This window comes from Nicotiana tabacum, chromosome 5 (genome assembly GCF_000715075.1).
Source record: "Nicotiana tabacum cultivar K326 chromosome 5, ASM71507v2, whole genome shotgun sequence".
Classification (NCBI taxonomy): Eukaryota; Viridiplantae; Streptophyta; class Magnoliopsida; order Solanales; family Solanaceae; genus Nicotiana; species Nicotiana tabacum.
This window is the reverse complement of record NC_134084.1, coordinates 6,884,013-6,903,705: the sequence shown is the minus strand read 5'-3', so window position 1 is coordinate 6,903,705 and position 19,693 is coordinate 6,884,013. Positions and strand designations below refer to the sequence as shown.

At 36.5% G+C, this 19,693-nt stretch overlaps 2 protein-coding genes across 2 annotated transcripts; both read right to left on the bottom strand.

The window, feature by feature from the left end:
• Nucleotides 1-6,272: 6,272 nt before the first annotated feature.
• LOC107793182 (hydroxycinnamoyltransferase 1) lies at nt 6,273-9,109 on the bottom strand. Its single transcript, XM_016615470.2, has 2 exons — nt 8,604-9,109; nt 6,273-7,192 (listed from the first exon to the last, which is right to left on the bottom strand). Exons 1-2 carry the CDS (start codon nt 9,075-9,077, stop codon nt 6,548-6,550), a joined length of 1,119 nt encoding a protein of 372 aa, XP_016470956.2. The 5' UTR covers nt 9,078-9,109; the 3' UTR covers nt 6,273-6,547.
• A 3,766-nt stretch (nt 9,110-12,875) lies between these two features.
• On the bottom strand, nt 12,876-19,693 carry LOC107793183 (RGG repeats nuclear RNA binding protein A-like). The gene is made up of 8 exons (XM_016615471.2): nt 19,231-19,693; nt 16,328-16,661; nt 16,129-16,197; nt 15,897-16,029; nt 14,771-14,929; nt 14,592-14,639; nt 13,501-13,710; nt 12,876-13,103 (listed from the first exon to the last, which is right to left on the bottom strand). Exons 1-7 carry the CDS (start codon nt 19,424-19,426, stop codon nt 13,525-13,527), a joined length of 1,125 nt encoding a protein of 374 aa, XP_016470957.1. The 5' UTR covers nt 19,427-19,693; the 3' UTR covers nt 12,876-13,103; nt 13,501-13,524.

Below are 19,693 nucleotides of genomic sequence, written 5' to 3'. Positions count from 1 at the left end.
TTCAGTAAGCGGGTTAAATTTGCTAGGCATTCATCGAACGAATTTCCCACCACTGAGAAGTCGTCCATGAAGACCTCCATAATGTCTTCCACCATGTCTGTGAAAATGGCCATCATGCACCATTGGAATGTTGCAGGCGCATTACAAAGGCCAAATGGCATTCTCCTGAAGGCAAACACTCCGTAAGGGCAAGTAAATGAAGTCTTTTCCCTATCCTCCGGGGAAATAGAAATCTGGTTGTACCCCGAGTATCCATCCAGAAAATAGAAGTGTGACCTCCCTGCCAATCTATCTAATATCTAATCAATGAAAGGTAGTGGGAAATGGTCCTACCGGGTGGCTAGATTTCGCTTTCTATAATCCATGCAAATTCTCCAACCTGTGACGGTTCTTATAGAGATCAATTCGTTGTTATCATTTTTAAATACCGTCATGCCACCCTTTTTAGGTACATAATGAACTGGGCTAACCCAGCTACTATCAGAAATTGGGAAAATGATTCCCCCATCTAACCACTTGATCACTTATTTCTTCACTACTTCCTTCATATTGGGGTTCAGCCTTCTTTGGTGTTCCCTGGAAGGTTTGTGTCCCTTTTCCAGTAGAATTTTGTGCATACAGTATGCGGGGCTGATCCCTTTTATGTCTGCCATGGTCTATCCAATGGCAGTTTTACACTCCTTGAGTATCTGCAGAAGTTGTTGAGCCTGCACATCTAACAAACTAGATGAGATAATAACAGGTAATGTGGAGTCAGGTCCAAGAAACTCATACCTGAGATGGGCTGGCAATAGCTTTAACTCCAGCTTTGGTGGTTCTTCGATTGATGGCTTGGCTGGAGAAGTTTCTCTGTTTTCCAAGTGCAAGGGCTCAAATTCAAGATTTCTATCTCATAACCCTCTACCCTCTAATGCCATCACCCATCCAGCCAGTTCTTCTCCCTTTACCTCATCTAAATTCATTATACACGCAGCGAGGGGGTATTGAATAGTCAACAGTTCATCATCGGTCTCTACGATTACATCCATGGCATCAATAAGAGAGCAATTGGCGAATTCACTTAGTCGCCTCATAGATTTTTGCACGTTGAATGTTATCTCTTCATCGTTCAACCTCATCTTTAACTCCCCAGTTTCACAATCAATTAAAGCTCTACCCGGGGCCAGGAATGGTCTTCCCAAAATTATGGGAATCTCTTCATCCACTTTCAGTCTAAGATTACAAAATCTGCAGGGAACACAAATTTCCCTACCTGAATCAACACATCATACATAATACTAGAGGGTCGCTTTACCGTCCTGTCAGCCAGCTGCAACAACATAGAGGTGGGTCTAGCTCTTCCAATACCCAACCTCTTATAAATTTCTAGGGGCATAAGATTAATGTTGGCCCCTAGATCACACAGTGCTTTAGCAAAGGCAAAATCACCAATAGTGCATGGGATTGTAAAGCTCCCTGGGTCAGACAGCTTTTCCGCAATTGGTCTAGTCACCACTGCACTACAGGTTTGAGTAAGAGTAACTGTGGCCAAATCTTGGAAATCAAATTTTTGGGACATTAAGTCCTTCATCATTTTTGCATACCCAGGCATCTCTTTCAAAGTATCAATTAAGAGAATATTTACCTGGATTTGTTTTAGCATCTCCAAGAACTTCTTGTATTGCTCCTCTTTTTGGTACTTAGCTAACCTCTGAGGGAAGGGTGCAGGAGGTCTCTTCTTCCCAATCATTTGGGATCAATCTTTATCAGCTGCCACATCAACCACTAATTCCTGTGCTATCTCAGCTTCTTTCTCGGTCTCCATTTGAATGCAACTTTCTTCCTGGGCAGGCTGGATTGTCACCTCTGTCAATTTCGTTGATTCATCCAACTCAATGGGCACTGATATGAGTGTCTCAGCCTCCCTAGCTTCTCGAGCCCTTTCTTGCTCAACATCCAAATCTCTGCCATTACGTAGGCTCACCGCCATCAGCTGCTTCAGGACTTGATCTTTTGGATTTACCTGGGTATCTGCAAGTAATGTTCCATGAGGGCGATTGTTTAGAGACATCAAAATTTGGCCCATATGCATTTCAATATTCTTGATCGCTGAACCATGTGCATCTACTCTCTCACTAATCTTTCATTAGACCCAATAAACTATTGCATCATTGCTTCAAGTCTAGCAAACCCATCTTCCTGCCTTCCACTATACTACTGCTGAGGAGGGTGATACCCCTGTTGTTGATTCTGATTATTGTATCCCTATGGTCTTGGGTAAGGTGCTATATTGTTGGGGGTCTCATACCTCCCATGTTTCCACTGTTGAACTATGATGGGGATGTTCTTATACTGCTGATTCTGCTGACCCCAACTCTGACCACCATATCTCTGACCTCCATAATTAGACACATAATTCATATCTTCAGGGTAGTGTTGATGATCGTGTTCTGCATTACACTAGTTACCAATTGGCTGAATAATGCAAGATGTGCACAAGCCCCCATTAGTAGTATTTACAATATGTACCTGCTATTTTTGCCCTGACTCTTCCACCTTTTTGGTGAGTATGCTCATCTGTGTCAATAAGGTGGCCATATTTTCAGCAATTGAATTGGATGGATCTAGAGCCTAGAGGCACTGAGTGCACCATTGGAGTGATAGGTGCATTTCTAGTTATCCATCCCGAATTCTACGCCATCTTGTCAAGCAGACCTTGACCTTCTCTCCATGTTTTACTCAAAAATGCTCCACCAGCTGAAGCATCAACAATGTTCTTCACGCTATCTGACAATCCTATGTAGAACCGCTATCCCAACATCAAATCTGGAATGCCATGGTGCGGACATATGACCAGCATCCCTTTAAAACGCTCCCATGTTTCATGCAATGTTTCTGTTGGTCTCTGTAACTCAAAATGTCATCAATCTGTTGCGCGATTTTGTTAGGGGGTGGAACTTGTTCACGAATTGCCTGACTAACTCTTCCCAAGTTGTTATGGAATTTATGGGGAGTGAGTTTAACTATGTCTGGGCAGCTCCTGTCACTGAAAATGGGAATAATAGCAATTTGATTGCTTCCGGAGTTACATTGGGCTGCCTTTGGGTTTTGCAGATTGACAGAAAAATTTTCAAGTGCTGTTGAGGATCTTCGACTTGTGACCCCGAAAATAGTCCCTTGTTTTGCAACAAATGCAGCATGTTATTCGTGATTTGGAATGATTCAGCTTGTATCTGCGGGACTAAAATTGAGGTGGCCAGATTTTCAACTGTGGGTTGTGCCCAGTTATAGAGAGCCGCCTCGGGCACAACAGGTGCCATTGGAGCTATTGGTACAGCTGGGTGTTCTTCGTGATCTCCCATTGCTGTTTCTAATGGGTCAGTTGTCTGTTGTTGTTTGTTTTTCCGGTTGGCCCGGTTCAAGGCCTTGAAAACTTTCTCGGGATTTGATAATACTTTAAATACTTTACCAATTCTCGATGAGTTTTTAGGCATGCACCTGTGCAACCAAGTCGACAAACGTTAAAAATTTCAATGTAAAAATTGGGCATAGAGAAAACTAACTACATTAAGAATTTTTGTACTTCTTTCAATCGTAATTGATAATATCGTTAATTCCACGGCAACAACGCCAAAATTTGATCACGCTCAACTGTGTCTATTAAAAGACTAAGCGGGCGTTGCAAATATAATCCGGGGTATTATGCCCCATGTCGAATCCCACAAGAAATTAACGTATCAAGAGAAACCTTTAAAGTACTAAATTCTTATTAGTCAACCTTCTCAAACTTTGTGAATAACAAGTGGTGTTATGGTCACTACTACAGCTAACAGAATTAATAAATGAAGATTAACTAACACGCAGTTGTAGACAATTGGAATAAAGGTCTAAGGTAATGGTTTCCCCCGTTGTTGAATTCCTTAGTTGTATGTTTCTTATAGCTTCGATTTAGTTGCCTCTATCGATCATGAACTCTCCAGCTATCATAACTCTCTCTCAAATAATTATGATAATTTACTAGACGCACTCTCTCAAGCTACGCTAGCTAGATTCGCATTACAGCTCACTTAGATCGCACCCGAGGTATCATTATCTCTACTCCAACCTCTAAACCCTCGATTATGACTCTCGCCTATACTCCAGGAGTGATGTTGTTCAAACAATTACCTAAATATGCACACTCTCTCTCTCAAGCAGATACATAATAAATAGGAACGGCTAATTGAGGATCCTTTCAACTAACCAAAATCAAAACGTAGTTGAACAAATAAAGATTAACAACCAACTCAAAACTATATTAATATAAGAACAAGTTCATCTACAACGGATTCACCCAAAACCTTAGATTAAAAGAGTTAGCTACCCATAACAATGATGTTCATCACAATAATCAAATTCATTACAAATCACAAAAATAAAAGGAAGAAGAGAAGAACTTGATGTAGAATACTCCTCCTTGCCTTTTGCCTTTCCTTTTCTTGCTCTCAGCTATCAAAAGCTGCACACACACCCTTTGGCCGAGCTTGACCTTCTATAGGTTAAGTGAATTTGCCCCAGACTTCCAAATTTACCCCTGAGAATTATTTTCCAGAACTGGGCTAGCGCGGCCGCGCACGTGGGCGCGCTAATGGCAGCGCTAGTAGCCTACCATTCTGCCTCGACCATCTGGGCTAGCGCGGTCGCGCTAGTGGACGCGCTAGTCCAGTCCTTCATTTGGTCGATTTTTTTTCTCGTCTTCTCGCTTACTCAGCTCCTAGGGGTCTTTCTTGCTTCAATGTAGCTCCAATCACAGCTTTAAGGCCTCATACAAACTCCTCATTCTTGCAACACAATTTAGAGCTCATTTTTCATCATTTAATTATATTAGATCATTGAAACATAATCAAGTTGGGGCAAAACAATCATCAAATGACATAAATCTAGCCTAATATCAAAATACTATCTACGAATCTTGAGTTGAACTCGGAAGAGAATTCTAGATTGCAAAGAGCATTGAGTTGAATAATTTCATGGTTAGGATATGAATATACCTAATAGTCTTGTTCAGTTGAATGATGTGCTTTATTCGTTCTTGATAGATTTAATAAATATATGGTTGATATATCTTGAATAGGCGAGTAGTACTAGGAGCATGCTAGTCATATTTACAAACCGGTCAACTAGTAAACTACATAAATTAAGAAGTTGAATTAGTTGAAGAATACGATAGGATCGTTAGATAGCTCATAACCCTCGAGCATTCGTAGGTATTGTAACTCAAATTCGTACCACCAATGGTTGTGATATCAGAGGCGGAGTCAGGATTTAAAGCTAATGGGTTCGGGATTTTATTCCTTCTTAGTTACTATGTTCTAAATTAATAATTTATACACATTCAATGAATTTTTAAAGGCAAATATAGAATTTGGACCAAAGCTACTGGGTTCGGCCGAACCCGCGTTCGAAGCTCTGGCTCCACCCCTGCATGATATGATGGATGAGATCCCTCACTTTTAACTAGAGGTCTCGGTTCAAGCTCTGAAAATAATAAAAGTAATCCGAACTTGTTTGCCATGTTTCAAATTGACATATTTTTGTCGTTGTAGTGCTTCATTGCAGACCAAGCATATGCTTACTTAACTCACTGCACAATAATACTGGTATATTATGGTGAGAACCACTTTGTATTGTAACTTGGGATTCTTTAAGCTCTAAGAAAGGTCAAATGAAAAACATTGAACAATCTTTTGGTAACATATTAGTTCCTCTACGGGTGAATTTTATTCCACACTCTACGAGATATTAGTTGCTTTCTTTTTATCTTTCCTTGAGCCGAGAATCTCAAGATAGGAATAAGGTCTGCATACACACTATCCTCCTCAACTCCCACTTGTAGGACTATACTGAATTTGTTGTTATTATACTCTACAAAATATTAGAAGGCACTTTTAACTGTTATCTCCATTCCAAGAGTAGATTCTTACGCGTTACTCTCCCGTTCGCTACACAAATACCATTTGCTATCCGATCTTAAGTTAGGATCGGACTCTCCATGGAAGATTCATTATTTATATATCTTTCTTGTTTATAAATAAAGCAAGAATATATTTAGATATGGATATCTTGTATAAGTCATTTATTCATCTTAACCTGATAGTACAAAAAAATTACATAGTTCGTGCACAAATATTAAACTCTTTGCAAAGTTGTGAACTTGAGTAGTGTTAATGTTATATGAAACATTTTATCTAGTGGTCTTGACAGCTATAATCTTCTTGAGATACATAAAAGCTTGGACTTCCAAAAACATTCAAAAGGAAGTATTGATCTCGTAGAATATAACAAAATATTTGATAAATAACATAGTACAACCAATTTACTTAAAACAACTACTAAAAAGAAAACTAATGTCCCCCAAAAACCCAAAATAATAAGAGCCACAAAAAAATATTTCTCTTTTTTTTTCTTTTTTCTTGGTGGGGGTTAGGGTGGGGAAAATAAGTACATCTTTTTCAAGCTTTCTCAAGAATTTGATTCGCAGCGACAATAACGCTTCAGTCCCAAACAAATTGGAATCGACTATAAAAATCTAATTAGTAACGGTAATTATAATGTTTAGTTGAGAGCTATCTTCATCAAGAGATGGAGTAATCATCACAAGATCTTGATTTTCTGCATTAATAATCCAACATGACATATTAACAGCCTTATTTCCTTCATTAAAACTCACTTTATCACCTCCCAAATCATCCCAACTTATTGAAATTAATCCACCATTTTTAGATAGTAATCCACATTCCTCCTTAATTATCTCCTCTTTATTACAAGTTTCCACCTTAATTACATTCTCAGAATTAGTACTCTCTTTCACAAACAAAGTGAATTTTGAAGACAATTTTTTACCAATTTTTTCTTCTATTTCTCCAATACATTTTGCTGCATAATTCTTGAGGAAATTATTGTTTAAATTCAAGGGGGTTTTGGGAATTTTGAAAATTTGAGTTTGGGTGGTTTGATTTCTTGTGGTTAAGCTAGTAGATATAGTAGGTAAAAAGCCAACTTTTCTTAAATTTGGAGTGTAAAATGCTGGAATTTTTGGTGCATCAATTTGTGAGATTAATTTGTTGTGAATTTTGGACCAATTTTTCAAGAAATTTGTCATGACAAATGGATCTGCTAGAAAAAGGCTGCAACTTATCCCAATTGAGTATCCTCCACACTTGAAATTTGTCACCTGAAAAATAATTATTTCAAAGGTTAAAATAGCTTGGACATAAGAATAGTGAAATTTCGGGAAAAAATAAAAAATAAGTGATAATGGTATTTGGAAATTAAAGTTGTGTTTGGACATGAATACAATTCAGAGCTGTTTTTGAATTTTTGTGAGTCATTTGAAGTGAATTTTGAAAAATAGCTTTTTTGGAGTTTTTTAAAATTTCATAAAATTCTGAAAGTCAATTTCAAGTGAAATTTAAATTTTCATGGCCAAATGCGGATACCGAAAAAATGTGAAAAAGTTTCAGAAAAAAAAGTGAAAAAATATTTATAGCCAAACGGGCCCTTAATAATTTGGTGCGACACTATTATTGCGGGAAGAGTTAGAGATGAGTGTAGTGTACAAAGTTATAGGTTTTGAACCATCAGAATCAATAATTTTGGCTCAGACCATGCATATTGTCAATAAAATTACTAAATAAGTAGCAAATAGAACAAGCATCATATCGTTGCAAAGATAATTAAAGGTAATTTTTTTCATAAAAAATCGGTTTATGAAGATAAAATATAAGATAGATTACCCGGTGCAATAGATTAAAATATATAGGTAGTGTAAAAGAATTTTTATAATATTAGGTTCTCTACAAAGTAACTACAGGAAATTATCCATAAAAAGTGAAATTAGCAACGGAAAAATGAGGTATAGTATGTACTACAACAGGTTAAATTATTTTGATAGTGCCAAAAATTCTTTATATTGTCCATGTAAATTGACATAGATAGGGGTGTCAGGTTAGGCCGATTTTGGACGAGTCAAAACATGTTGAGTTAATAAATAGGCGGGTCAATGACTCGCCCAAAAGTTGCTTGGGCTAAGATGAGTTGGGTCAAGATGGACTAAAATTTGGGTCATAGCCCAACCAGCCCAACATTTGTCAAGCTTTAATTAATATATGTTGTTTTCATATGAATTGTATAATTATAAGACTTTTTTTTCTTTTGTAATAATTGTGTATAACATATCAAACAAAACCAAAGTTATTTTTATGATATTTTGAGCAAAGTTACTCATGGATTAATTTGGTCTAAAAATCAACCTGAGATGGGTTGGGTCAAGATAAACTAAGTTCAATAAATAGGCGGGTCAATAACCAACCCAACTTTGGGTAGATTGGGCGGGTCAACTAGGCTTGGGCCAAATTTGACAGCCATAGACATAGACTTGTGAAACACTAGGTGATTTCTTTTCAGATGTTCAAAGCCTTAATAGATAGAATTATACGACATTTGTGTTGGTAGAAGGTAGCAAACTAGCATGTACACCGTAAAATTAGTTCAGGTGCACGTAAGTTGACCCGAACACCATAGTTATAAACAAAATAAAATTGACAAGAATCTAATCGCTATGCTAAGTATAGAATTGAACTTACCTGGACATAGAAAAGGGGAGAAAATTGAGGACTTGTTTCATGAATATCTTCCCAGAAAACAAACTCAGTTTCTATATTTTCCTTATTTTTGAGATCAATAAAATCAGCCATATTTATTTCAACATTAGCCTCAACCAATCTAACACCAGAATCATTTGAAACCAATTCCAAATCATTATTATCCTCTAATTTCCTTAATCTTCCACCAAATAATGGACTTTCAACTATTGCCATTCCTAATGACTCTTTAAACCAACCCGCAACTATCCATCCTGAATCCGTCTCTGATGCCTTATTATAGTACAACACCATGTGAAATCGCCTTTGCAAATCACCCGAGCAAAATTTCTCAGATACCGAGATTCGCCTCGATAACCGTGGATCGGTTATCTTCATTGGTATCACAGTTTGGATTGCTTCAACTTGCAATTTGGAGGAAAATTTTGCAGCTCCATTTCCATTGCAAGTTGCCATCTTTTAAGAAACTTAAGTGTAATAGTACACTAGTTGAGTATGTACCATTATATATAGGTAAATTGGGAAGAAACCCCCACCCCCACTCCCACTCCCACACCCCACCAACCCCCAACCCCCCCCCTCTCCCCCTCAACCCCAAGAATACAAAAGTACCCTTCTATATGGTTGGGTACGGCATGCTCACATTATATTTCATTTGACCAAAAAAAATTAAAGTTTTATGAGTGAAAATTATTATGTCACTTGAAATACCCTTCGAATAAAATTTCGGTTTTAGATCTTTATTTCAAGTTGAAGTTAAAAATAATAGACAAAATTGAAAAATAAAAGTTGATTTGAAAATATTATCCGCAAATAATATATGTCCAGGGCGCTTACTTGACTTTTTAGAAAAATAAGAAGTATTTATTATTATTTTCAGATTTACTCTTACTACTTCAATTAGTAAAGTATTTTTAAGTGAAATGCTTAGGAGAAAGATATACGATATTTTAGACAAATACTCTTATAATTAAGACTATTAATTATTCAACTTAAGAGGTATTAATTATCTCTAAACCATTTCAACAAGTTCAAATACCTTATATGGACTTGTTTAAAGGCTGAAAACACAACACGAATAAAAATGATGCAATACAAAGTCAAACTCTTAAGTCAAATTTATGAACCTTATGCTTCAAATTTTCATGCAATAGTGTCGAATCGCACCCCAGTCCTGGCTCCTAATCCGAATATATGTACAAATTTAAAATCATCATATGAATATATATGAATTTTTAAATTATGATTTCAAGTCCGTTTACCCTAAGATATTAACTTTAGTCACCTCTATTAAGTTAAGGCCTCTAATTAGGAACTAAGTTTTAAAAGACCGATATAATGGACATGAGATAGTATTAAAAAAAGATCACCAAAAGATGTGGTGCAGCAGATGGGATTGCTCCTCCCTTAACCAAAGGTTTCGGGTTCGAGCCCTGGGTATAAAAAATCTTTGGTAAGGAGCGCTTCTCCCCGAATGGGGCCGTACCCGGCGCGAATCCGAATATAGTCGGGCCTCAATGCGGGTACCAAATATCGAGCGGAAAACCAAAAAAATTAGTATTAAAAAAGGAAACACACAAAAGGATGAAAAAAGGACAAAAGAAAATTGATGATAATAATACAGATGATCTGTCGCTTTTATGTCATAAATTGGGTCACTGCAAAAAAAATTTAGTCAATATATTACATTATCAAGATTAGTTTACTGATACACCTAACATCATTTAATAAGTTTTGCTGTAAAAGTGGAGAAGACTTTTTTTTTTCCTTTCTTCTTCCTACAAGTTGTCTATAAGTAGTTTGGACATAAAAATTATAATTTTTGGAAAAAAATAGTATTTGGGGTTAAGCTGAAAAATGATATTTGAAATTATGTTTGGATATGTATTTTACTTGAAAAAACGTTCCAGTTTTGTGAGTGGGGAAAGAGAAATTTTATGAAAATTTTGAAAAACTCATTTTCGAAAAATTTCCCAAAAGTTGCAAAATTTCATGAACAACACATTTTTGAAAAAAAAAATTATGGACAAACGGGCCTAAATACATTAGTTATAATCAACTATAATTTTCTTTGAATTTATATATATAATATACTGATTGATCTTTATGTTTGCATAGTTAACAACAACAACAGTAACCCAGAATAATCCCACTAGTGGGGTCTTGGAAGGATAGTGTGTGCGCAGACCTTACCCCTACCCTGGGGTAGAGAGGGTGTTTCCGATAGACCCTCGGCTCCCTCCCTCCAAGAACTCCCCATCTTGCTTTTGGGGTGACTCGAACTCACATAGTTATACATACTTATAGTATACTCTCTCCGGTCCACTTTAAGTAATTTTTGGTTATTTTCACATATATTAAGGAATTCACCTTTTAACATTAATTAACAATATAAATCAACATATTAACCTTAATTTGTTCATTGAAAATATAACAAATATTCGTAGGTTCGTTACTCCAAAGAAAGAAAAAATAAGTTAATTCTTTCTTGATATCTGAAAAAATCAAATATTATGGACCACAAAAATAAAAAAGGTCAAAAAATCAATTAAAGTGGACATGAGGGAATATAATTGATGCTAACTCATTCTCGAAGTCAGAGCTTTGGCTAATGCAATTCTATTTGTAATTAACGACCAGTGGCGGAGCCACAATGTTCGTTGCGGGTTCTTTTCGAACCCAATAATTTTAGTTCAAATCTTGTATTTGTGTTAAAAATTCAATGAATACATACAAATTATTTATTTAGAACCAAGTAACTTAAAAGGATTATAATCCCGAACTTATAAGGTTAAAATCCTAGGTCTGCCTCTACAAACGACAATCAATTCGCTTGGAATAAGGCTTTTGTGTATGGGTAGAAACGGGACCAGAATTTGAAGTTTATTGATTTTGAATTTGTCATGGAACCTATGATTCGCAATTGAACCTAATACAAATATACTATTTAAGCAAAAATAATTGGATTTAACCGAACTCGCACCTCATAATCTAGCTCCATCTCTTTTGTGTGTGTGTGTGTTTGAGTAGATATGTGATAGTTTTTTTTTTAAAATTTCCTCCCAATTTAGGAGGATCTACAGTGTTTCCACACTTCTCCTCAAGCATGACTCAAACCTAAGTCGTAAGTGGATGTGCTTTACCAACTGAGCAAACCTTACTTGTCTATGCGATAGGCTAGAGACATGTGAATGTGAATACTTATTTGGTCATCAAAATGAAGATGCAGTTGACAACATTAATTGGTCATAAAAATGAAATAGACAAAGGCAGTAATGAGGCCTTTTGACAAAACCAATTATTTCGTTGGGGCTACCAACTGCAGTTATTGTGCCGCTATATTGATGGGAAATATGATGGGCTCTAGGTATTCTGAATTCTAAAATTTTGGAATTATTGGATTTTAAATTTAATAATTTGTATATATTCAACAAAATTTTAAAACAAATATATCGTTGAACCAAAGCTACTAGGTTATGTCGAATCCGTACAGTAAAGAGTATATAATAGGTAACCTGTCATATTTTTCATGCTATACTCCCACTTTCGTGAACAGTTATCTTTTTCAGTAGATATGAACGATGTTAAAATTCTTTCGCATTATCCCTTGAAAATCTTTGTATATTCTCCTCTAACTTAACCATCCTAGATTTACTACTAAAATCGTTGTTCTTTTTTGTCTCTTCATACATTTCTACATGTTTTAGCCACTCTGAAGAGTAGAATCAGCAACTCACCTCACGTTTTACGAACCAAATAAGAAATCACACATAGGCAAACCTACCACAACACCGATACTTCTTAGTCAATTTATTCCTACTCGAACCCTCCATACTTTCTTTTGACTACTCTTGAGATACTTCTAACTCCATTTACTCCTACTCAAATCCATCGTACTTCCTTTGACTACTCCTAAGATATAGTGGAAACATCTTGTACAGTCCTAGACAGGGAAGCCAATTTGCCAAGTGCACTTGCAACACTCAAAATGGATGTCGCTCTTCATGGGGGCAAGTGCACAGATAGTCATTCTCAAGGATGCTATTTAGACTAGAAATCTTAACATCCAAACAATTCATGTCCTGAAAAACTAAAATACAAGGCGCACTGGCTAATTACTAAATAACTTGGCTAATTACTAAATAACTGATCTTTAGAGTGGCTGCCTGGTGTCATTTCTACCTCTTCATGCAATGGTTAATGATGCTCAGTTAGTTTGAGCATTTCAAAGCACTTAAGGTGAGAGGGATAAACTAAGATGCAAATTCAAATTCATGAATTAAGCTCTTGCTAGAAATCTCTTTATCACTACTAAAACAAAAGAAACACAACATTACAACTACCAGAAACATAATTAAAGTCTTCTGCATGAACCATTTTTGTAACATTCTCATTTGCTCCATGTTCATACAATAATCAAAAATGTCGTTATAGACGCAGAAACTTGGCCTCTGTCAACTTTCAGGCTGATCGAATTTTGCCCTACACAGTAGCAAACATGTTTAGGGTATTAGACCTTCCAAATTTTATCAAAACAACCACTAGAAGTGCAACCTAGATAAGAAATCAACTGTCACAAGCATCTCAATATCAAATTAGCTAGGATAAACTGTATGAATCATTATCCATTTTGCACGTAAAAACTGATTCGACAAGTAAACAAAAAACATAAAATTAGATCCTACCACCTATATATGAAGAGAAGGGTTTTCATGCATGTCAAAAGTCAACAAAAAGAAACCATCCCCAGAAAATATCTAAATTTACAGACTAAAAGAACAAGGTTCCAGGAAATATTCAGCTATCATCAAAAAGCCCAAATATCATAAATATGGAGAAAAGAAAGACAGCTCAGATGGCAAGAGTAGCTCCCTTTTACCTAATCCATGCCAGAGTTGCTCCCTCATTTGGCAACCAAGGACGGGAACTGGCCAACATCTTCAATAGATGGGGCTGAAAAGTTTTTGTTTCCACCAACACCACCACCAAAACCACCTCTCCCACGGCCCTGTCCCCTGCCACGACCACCACGGCGATAATAACTACTTTCTCCATCTGCTGGCTTCAGAAACTCGTTTATGCTTTTGGTCTGCACAAAATCAGATGTATCAAGCCTCACGTATCAAGCCTCACAGTCGAAGCAATAATTAAATCTATTGAATTCGACAATTTGCAGATCAATACAACAACAACAACAACGACCCAGTAAAGTCCCACTAAGTGGGGTCTGGAAATGCGGATCAATACATTGTCTTTAAAATATTATACTTGCAGGGGTACTTCTGAAGTGTAGACTTTCAAGCTCTTCTTGTTAAAGAGAAAGTATGAAATGATTTCAAAATAAAATGATACTGAGGTGAAACCAGACAAACTTTAATACTGACACCTGTACAACTGTATACATCATATCACTTCCGCATCCTGCTCTTGCCCCACTAGGAACCAAGGGAAGAGGCTGTTGAAGCGAGTACTCAATGTATGAGTCAAACCTCCATGCGTTGGGAACAACTTTCATCATGTTGGAAGCTGATATAAAACTAAACAGCCACATGGCATAGACAGCTTTCAGTCTTAAAAAGTATAACTGAAATTTTTTCCGTGATTCTTGAAGTTCAAAATAACACATATTTTCTCTATTGGGAGGGGTAGCAAAGAGGTAGGATGAATTGCTCTTCCGTACGCGAAGAGCCCATTAGGTACATAACTTTTGACAAATAAAATGACAAGACACATATACTAGTAGGTTTATGCAGTGTTATTAAAAGCTAACACTTCAGAAAAACGTGCTTCAAACAGTGACAAACAAAGTTATCCAAAAGAAAAGTGGCCTTTCTTTGAATATCAACTTTGAGGGATTTAAACAATGGGTTTATGAAATAGAACGCTTTCCCAACAAAGAGATGCATAAAAAATCATGTCTCCAGTTGCTATGATACAAATTTAGCCACTTAAAGAGAGAAACTAAAGTACCTTTCTGGCTTTTTCCACTGCCTCTTTTCTCTTTTCTTTCTCAGAACCCTGCCCAGACAAAAAATTCACGTATGATGAATAAGCTAGCATATAACACAATCAAGTTCTTAATACGACAATTAGTTCTTAATACTACAATTAAGCAACTATAAATAGGAGGATAGCACCAAACAACTCACCAATTTAATGAAGATTTCATCATCATTTTTCTTGTTTGAGAGAAGTTGCATGGTTTCAAGTTCTTTGTCCAAATTAACCTTTCTTTCCTCAGGCTTTAGAGCCAGCAACGCCTTCCTCTTCTCTTCCATAAGCTTCTCATACTCCTCAAGGGTCATCTCCTACCAACACAAACAGATATGAATGATATTAGTTCCGGATAATGATAATAGATACATATGAATAAAAACTACTGGAATCTATGCAAATAAAAGTAGCTACAACAGTGTAAATAAATAGCTACAAAAAAATTAATCCAACATATACAAATCAAGGTTAAGAAGTACCTAGTCTATCAGAAAACAATAGTCCAAGTTCATATCTACTTCACAGAAACATCTGCTGCAGGTAACATTGATAACAGTATGATTCCATTTTTTAAAAGAAACAATTAGTAAATTAGGAAAAATCAACTGGAGCACCAAGTGGTTATTAAATTTTAGCCAAGAACGAGGGACTAAAGCCAACGAATATAAATGATGTTCCCAAAGGGAATAGCGGTGAAGCGTGTCTGCACTGAACCTTAGGCCCTTTTCAGAAGTTGGCAGAGGGAGGGAATAATTGTAGCAAGACATCCTCCTACTGATGTCAAGAATCATTCGTAAGAATACGATGACCATTTCCAAATTCATACTATTACCCTTCAATGCACAACGCAAACTACAAGTATAAATCTTTAATAGGATGGCCGTTTCAACTTAATCTTACATGTTAATACGAGCACATGTGGCCGTTATTTCCCTAGTCTATTGGAAGGAAATGATGCTATCTTAGAAAATACTTGGATAATATTGAAGAATCTTATCAACAATAAATAAACCAAATTACTGGTTTCGAAAAGGTTAGATGGCATTAGTGTATTGAAAACTAGATGTGCAACTGGACTAATATTCATTATCCAAACTGATTAAAATTGACAATGAGACATTCCAGAAATTCAATATTGAAATTTATGTCTCCTATATCCACCAAAACAACCACCCAAAAGGATAATAGTGAAGTGAGACAGATATTAATTTGCAAGAGAAGAATTAGAGCATGTAAACAAGCAAAACAAAAAAATGGCTTTTAACAGAAAATGACAGTAACCTTCTCCTCAGGTTCCTTCTCTTCTGGCTCAGCAGCAGTAGAATCCTTATTGGTGTCTTCAGCATCTTCCTGTCCAGCTTCTTTCTCAGCCTCGACAATCTTCTCACCATCATTAACAGGCACTTCAGTCTCTCTAAATTTGGATAAAAACCAACATTCAACTATTATGAAAAAACTAATACGTAAAGGCAAGTGGAAGAAGGAAACAGAAAATTGAGATAACAGCGCTCACTGTGCAATATCATCTGCAGGAGTTCCCCAATTCCCACGACCAGAACCCTCCCGTTTAATATACTCATTCCTATACAATAGGACATGTCAATAAAGATACACATCATATGCCCAAGAAACAATGACAACCACAATAACCACGATTTCGAGCGATTGAACAACACAGACGAATGGGATTGAAGTACAGCAGAATCACTTACCCACGGCCAGTTCCACTTCGTCGATCAAACACTCTCCGTGGGCGTTCCCCTTCTCCTTCTGCAGCATCTCCATTACTGAAACCACCACGACGACCTCCACGGAACCCCCCACGAGGTCCGCCATATCCACCTCTCCTTTCAGAGAGCTTTCCTGACTCTCCATCTTCTTGAACTCTGTACCGCCCAGAGAATCCATTGTTACTGCCAAAAGCATTCTCATCATCAGCAGATTCTTGGTTAAACCCACGTCCACGCCCAGGCGCACGTCCACGGCCTCCCCCACGTGGACCCCCACGTCCTCCTCCACGCTGGCTGTCACTCCTTGCATCCCTCACTGCTCAGAAATTGTTACACAAATAAGCAATTGAGTAACTGAGTACTGCGAGCTAGAAGTTAATTGACAAAAGGTGAATAGCGAGCTGGAATGAAGGAAAACACAACAGTAGCAAATTCAAAAGCGTTTACTTGTCTGTTATAGAGATGTGGTCAGTAACGAACACCAGAACATCAAAACCAGATATGAGACACCAGTGTTTTGGATAGCGTGCGGCGACAAATAGCGACAAGGGCCCGCTTCACTGAGGCGAGAGGCGCGTAGCGAAGCGCTCGCCTTTTTGATGCGAAGCGACAATTTATACAAAGACATATATATATATATATATATATATAACACTAAAAACTCAATAACAATAATATATTAATAAATATATCAATTCAAAAAAAAACAGAGCCTAAAAAGACACTCTTCTGCCTCTGCTGCTTGCTCCAAACAGAGCCAAAAAAAATAAGAGAAGAAGAAAGAGGAAGGGAAGAAAGAAAGAAAGAGCCTCTGCTCTGCTGGTCAAAAAACAGAGCACAAAAAATAAAAGACAAGAAGAAGAAAAAAGAAAAAAGAAGAAGACAATGGTTGAAGTCAAACTGTCGAAGAAAAAAAAAGAAGACAGCAATGATTACTGTCGCTGAAATAGAAGAAGAAGAAGAAGAAGAAGAAGAAGAAGAAGAAGAAGAAGAAGAAGAAGAAGAAAGGAGAAGAAGAAGAAAAGAAAAGAAAGAAACATACCTAGGTTACTGTCACTGATGGCTGAAGATGAATCCCAAGCCCTAATTTTTCTGTTGCTGAGAAAAGAGCGCTGAAGGAGAAGAAGTGAAAAACCCAAGCCCTAATGTTTTATAGCGACGCCGCCTCTCGCTACACAGGCAGAGGCGCTCGCCTTTTACAATCGCAACGCAACCAAAATAGCGCAGGCTGCTCGCATCGCATCGCCTCACGCTATTGTGAGACACACAGTCAAGGGACACAAGAATGACGCGTTCTCTAAAGATTTATCTACCACTTGCAACTAAGTTCCTGCTAATCAAATTTCCATATAATAACCCTACTTTAATCTGCCAATCACAGAGGACATTCTCTTCCCATCCACTAGCAAGCTATCATACTTACTAAAAAGCAGACAGAAAATAATTGCATAAGCATTGAGAAAACCACCACTAGTTCCACGTATTTTTTATGGCTAAAAAGTGTTGATTGTTTCAGATCCAACTAATTACGGACCGAGACATAATTATTGATTCATTTGTATCACCTAAAAGTTTAAGCATGTAAGATTAACACAAGCCCATACTATGACATAACAGTGTCACATTGGGAATAGGAAAAACAACATTTCCACAATATATACTTCAAGCAGCTACACAATAGACAACGAAAGAGAAGACTAAAAACAAGCATAACCCTGCAAATAGCAAGTATTCTCTTAAAAACAACTAAGTTGTTGAAAACTCAAAAGCCTTAGTCGAGTTCACTGACATTTAAGGCAACAACCTCAATATTCCTCACACTTTATCTTTTTCCCCACCAACGTTTATATAATATCCAATGAATTTAAGTTATGTACACCAACGGTGTAATGAATTTTTACATCATGTCTAGGTAATTGCAGGTAACTATATTTAATAAGGATTTAAGCAATATACACTGGCATGGTAAATACTGTGAAGCTGTGATAGTAGGCTAGTTATCATTTTTGCTATATTAACAATTAATGCTTGTAAATGAATTCATTGTAATTACATAATAGACAACCTGATTGTTTAAAAAAACATCTCAATTTATAGAACTCAAACTCATCTAATAAGCATTGATTAATAGCCTACAATAAATCCAAATAACTAACCAGTTATACCTACTGAAATTTCCGTGATAACATAAGAATTTCATTACATTGTTAATGTACATATAACTTACAGCATAACTTGTTATAAAAGCCATATTCATTCACTACTATTACTACTACAATAATAAGAACTACTACCACCATGTCTGGATGGTTGTTAGGTATTATATTGTATCGTATTGTTACGGTAAATACAATGTTTGTTTTGATTGTATCATATTATTAAATCCGTTGTTACGTAACAACGGAAAAAACCCATTTTATGTAATGACCAATTTAGTGTGATCACGTCATTACCTTATTTATTTTCTCATCTTGCCGTTACTATAATTCTATTATACTCTTTGCCCTGCCTTTTTAATAATTTCTCTAATTCATAGGCTACTTTTTCATTGTAATATTGTGCACTTATTCTTTAAATTATTGTTGTGACATTATGAAATGACAGAAAATAATACAATATATCCAAACATTGTATTCATTAAAACAATACAATACATTAAGAAACAATATACAATACAATACGTTAAGAACCAATATATAACAACCATCCAAACAAGCTGCACTACTCAATCCAAACTAAATCAGCTACATGAATCTAAACTCGTTCAGCTTCATAGGCCAGTTTCAGACAAAATATAAACCCAAAAAATACAAAAAAGTATGAACAAATATACATTAACCTAAAACAAAAGAATATGTTTAAAATGATTAAAAATGCATATTTACCAGCCTGAGAAGGTGGAACTGGTTTGGAAGGCAACTTAGCAGCAGGCTTAGCGGGCTGAGCTTGGGCCTGAACTGGGCCCGTTTTCTTAGGTACAGAACCAACAGCTGAAGCCTGAGCTTGAGCCAGTTTCAACTCATCCAAACTTGGATCCTCAGCATCATCATCCAATAGGTCAAATGGATTTAGTGTAGCCATTTATTTTTTGAGTACAAACAGATATATGAAAAATTCAAAGAGGACAATATTTTAAGATATCAAAAAAAAAAACTTAGTGATTAAAATCCATTTGGATGAATTGCTTGGTATAATATGAAAGCGGCAATAGAGAAGAGGAATTTGAGAGAAACAAAATTGTGTCAAAGCGGCTGATAATTGAGGGGAGTGAAGTGGTTTAAAACCCTAGTGAGTGTGTGTCTGTGTGTGTGGAAGGTTCAGTGTTGAAATGGGTAATGGGCCCGGGCT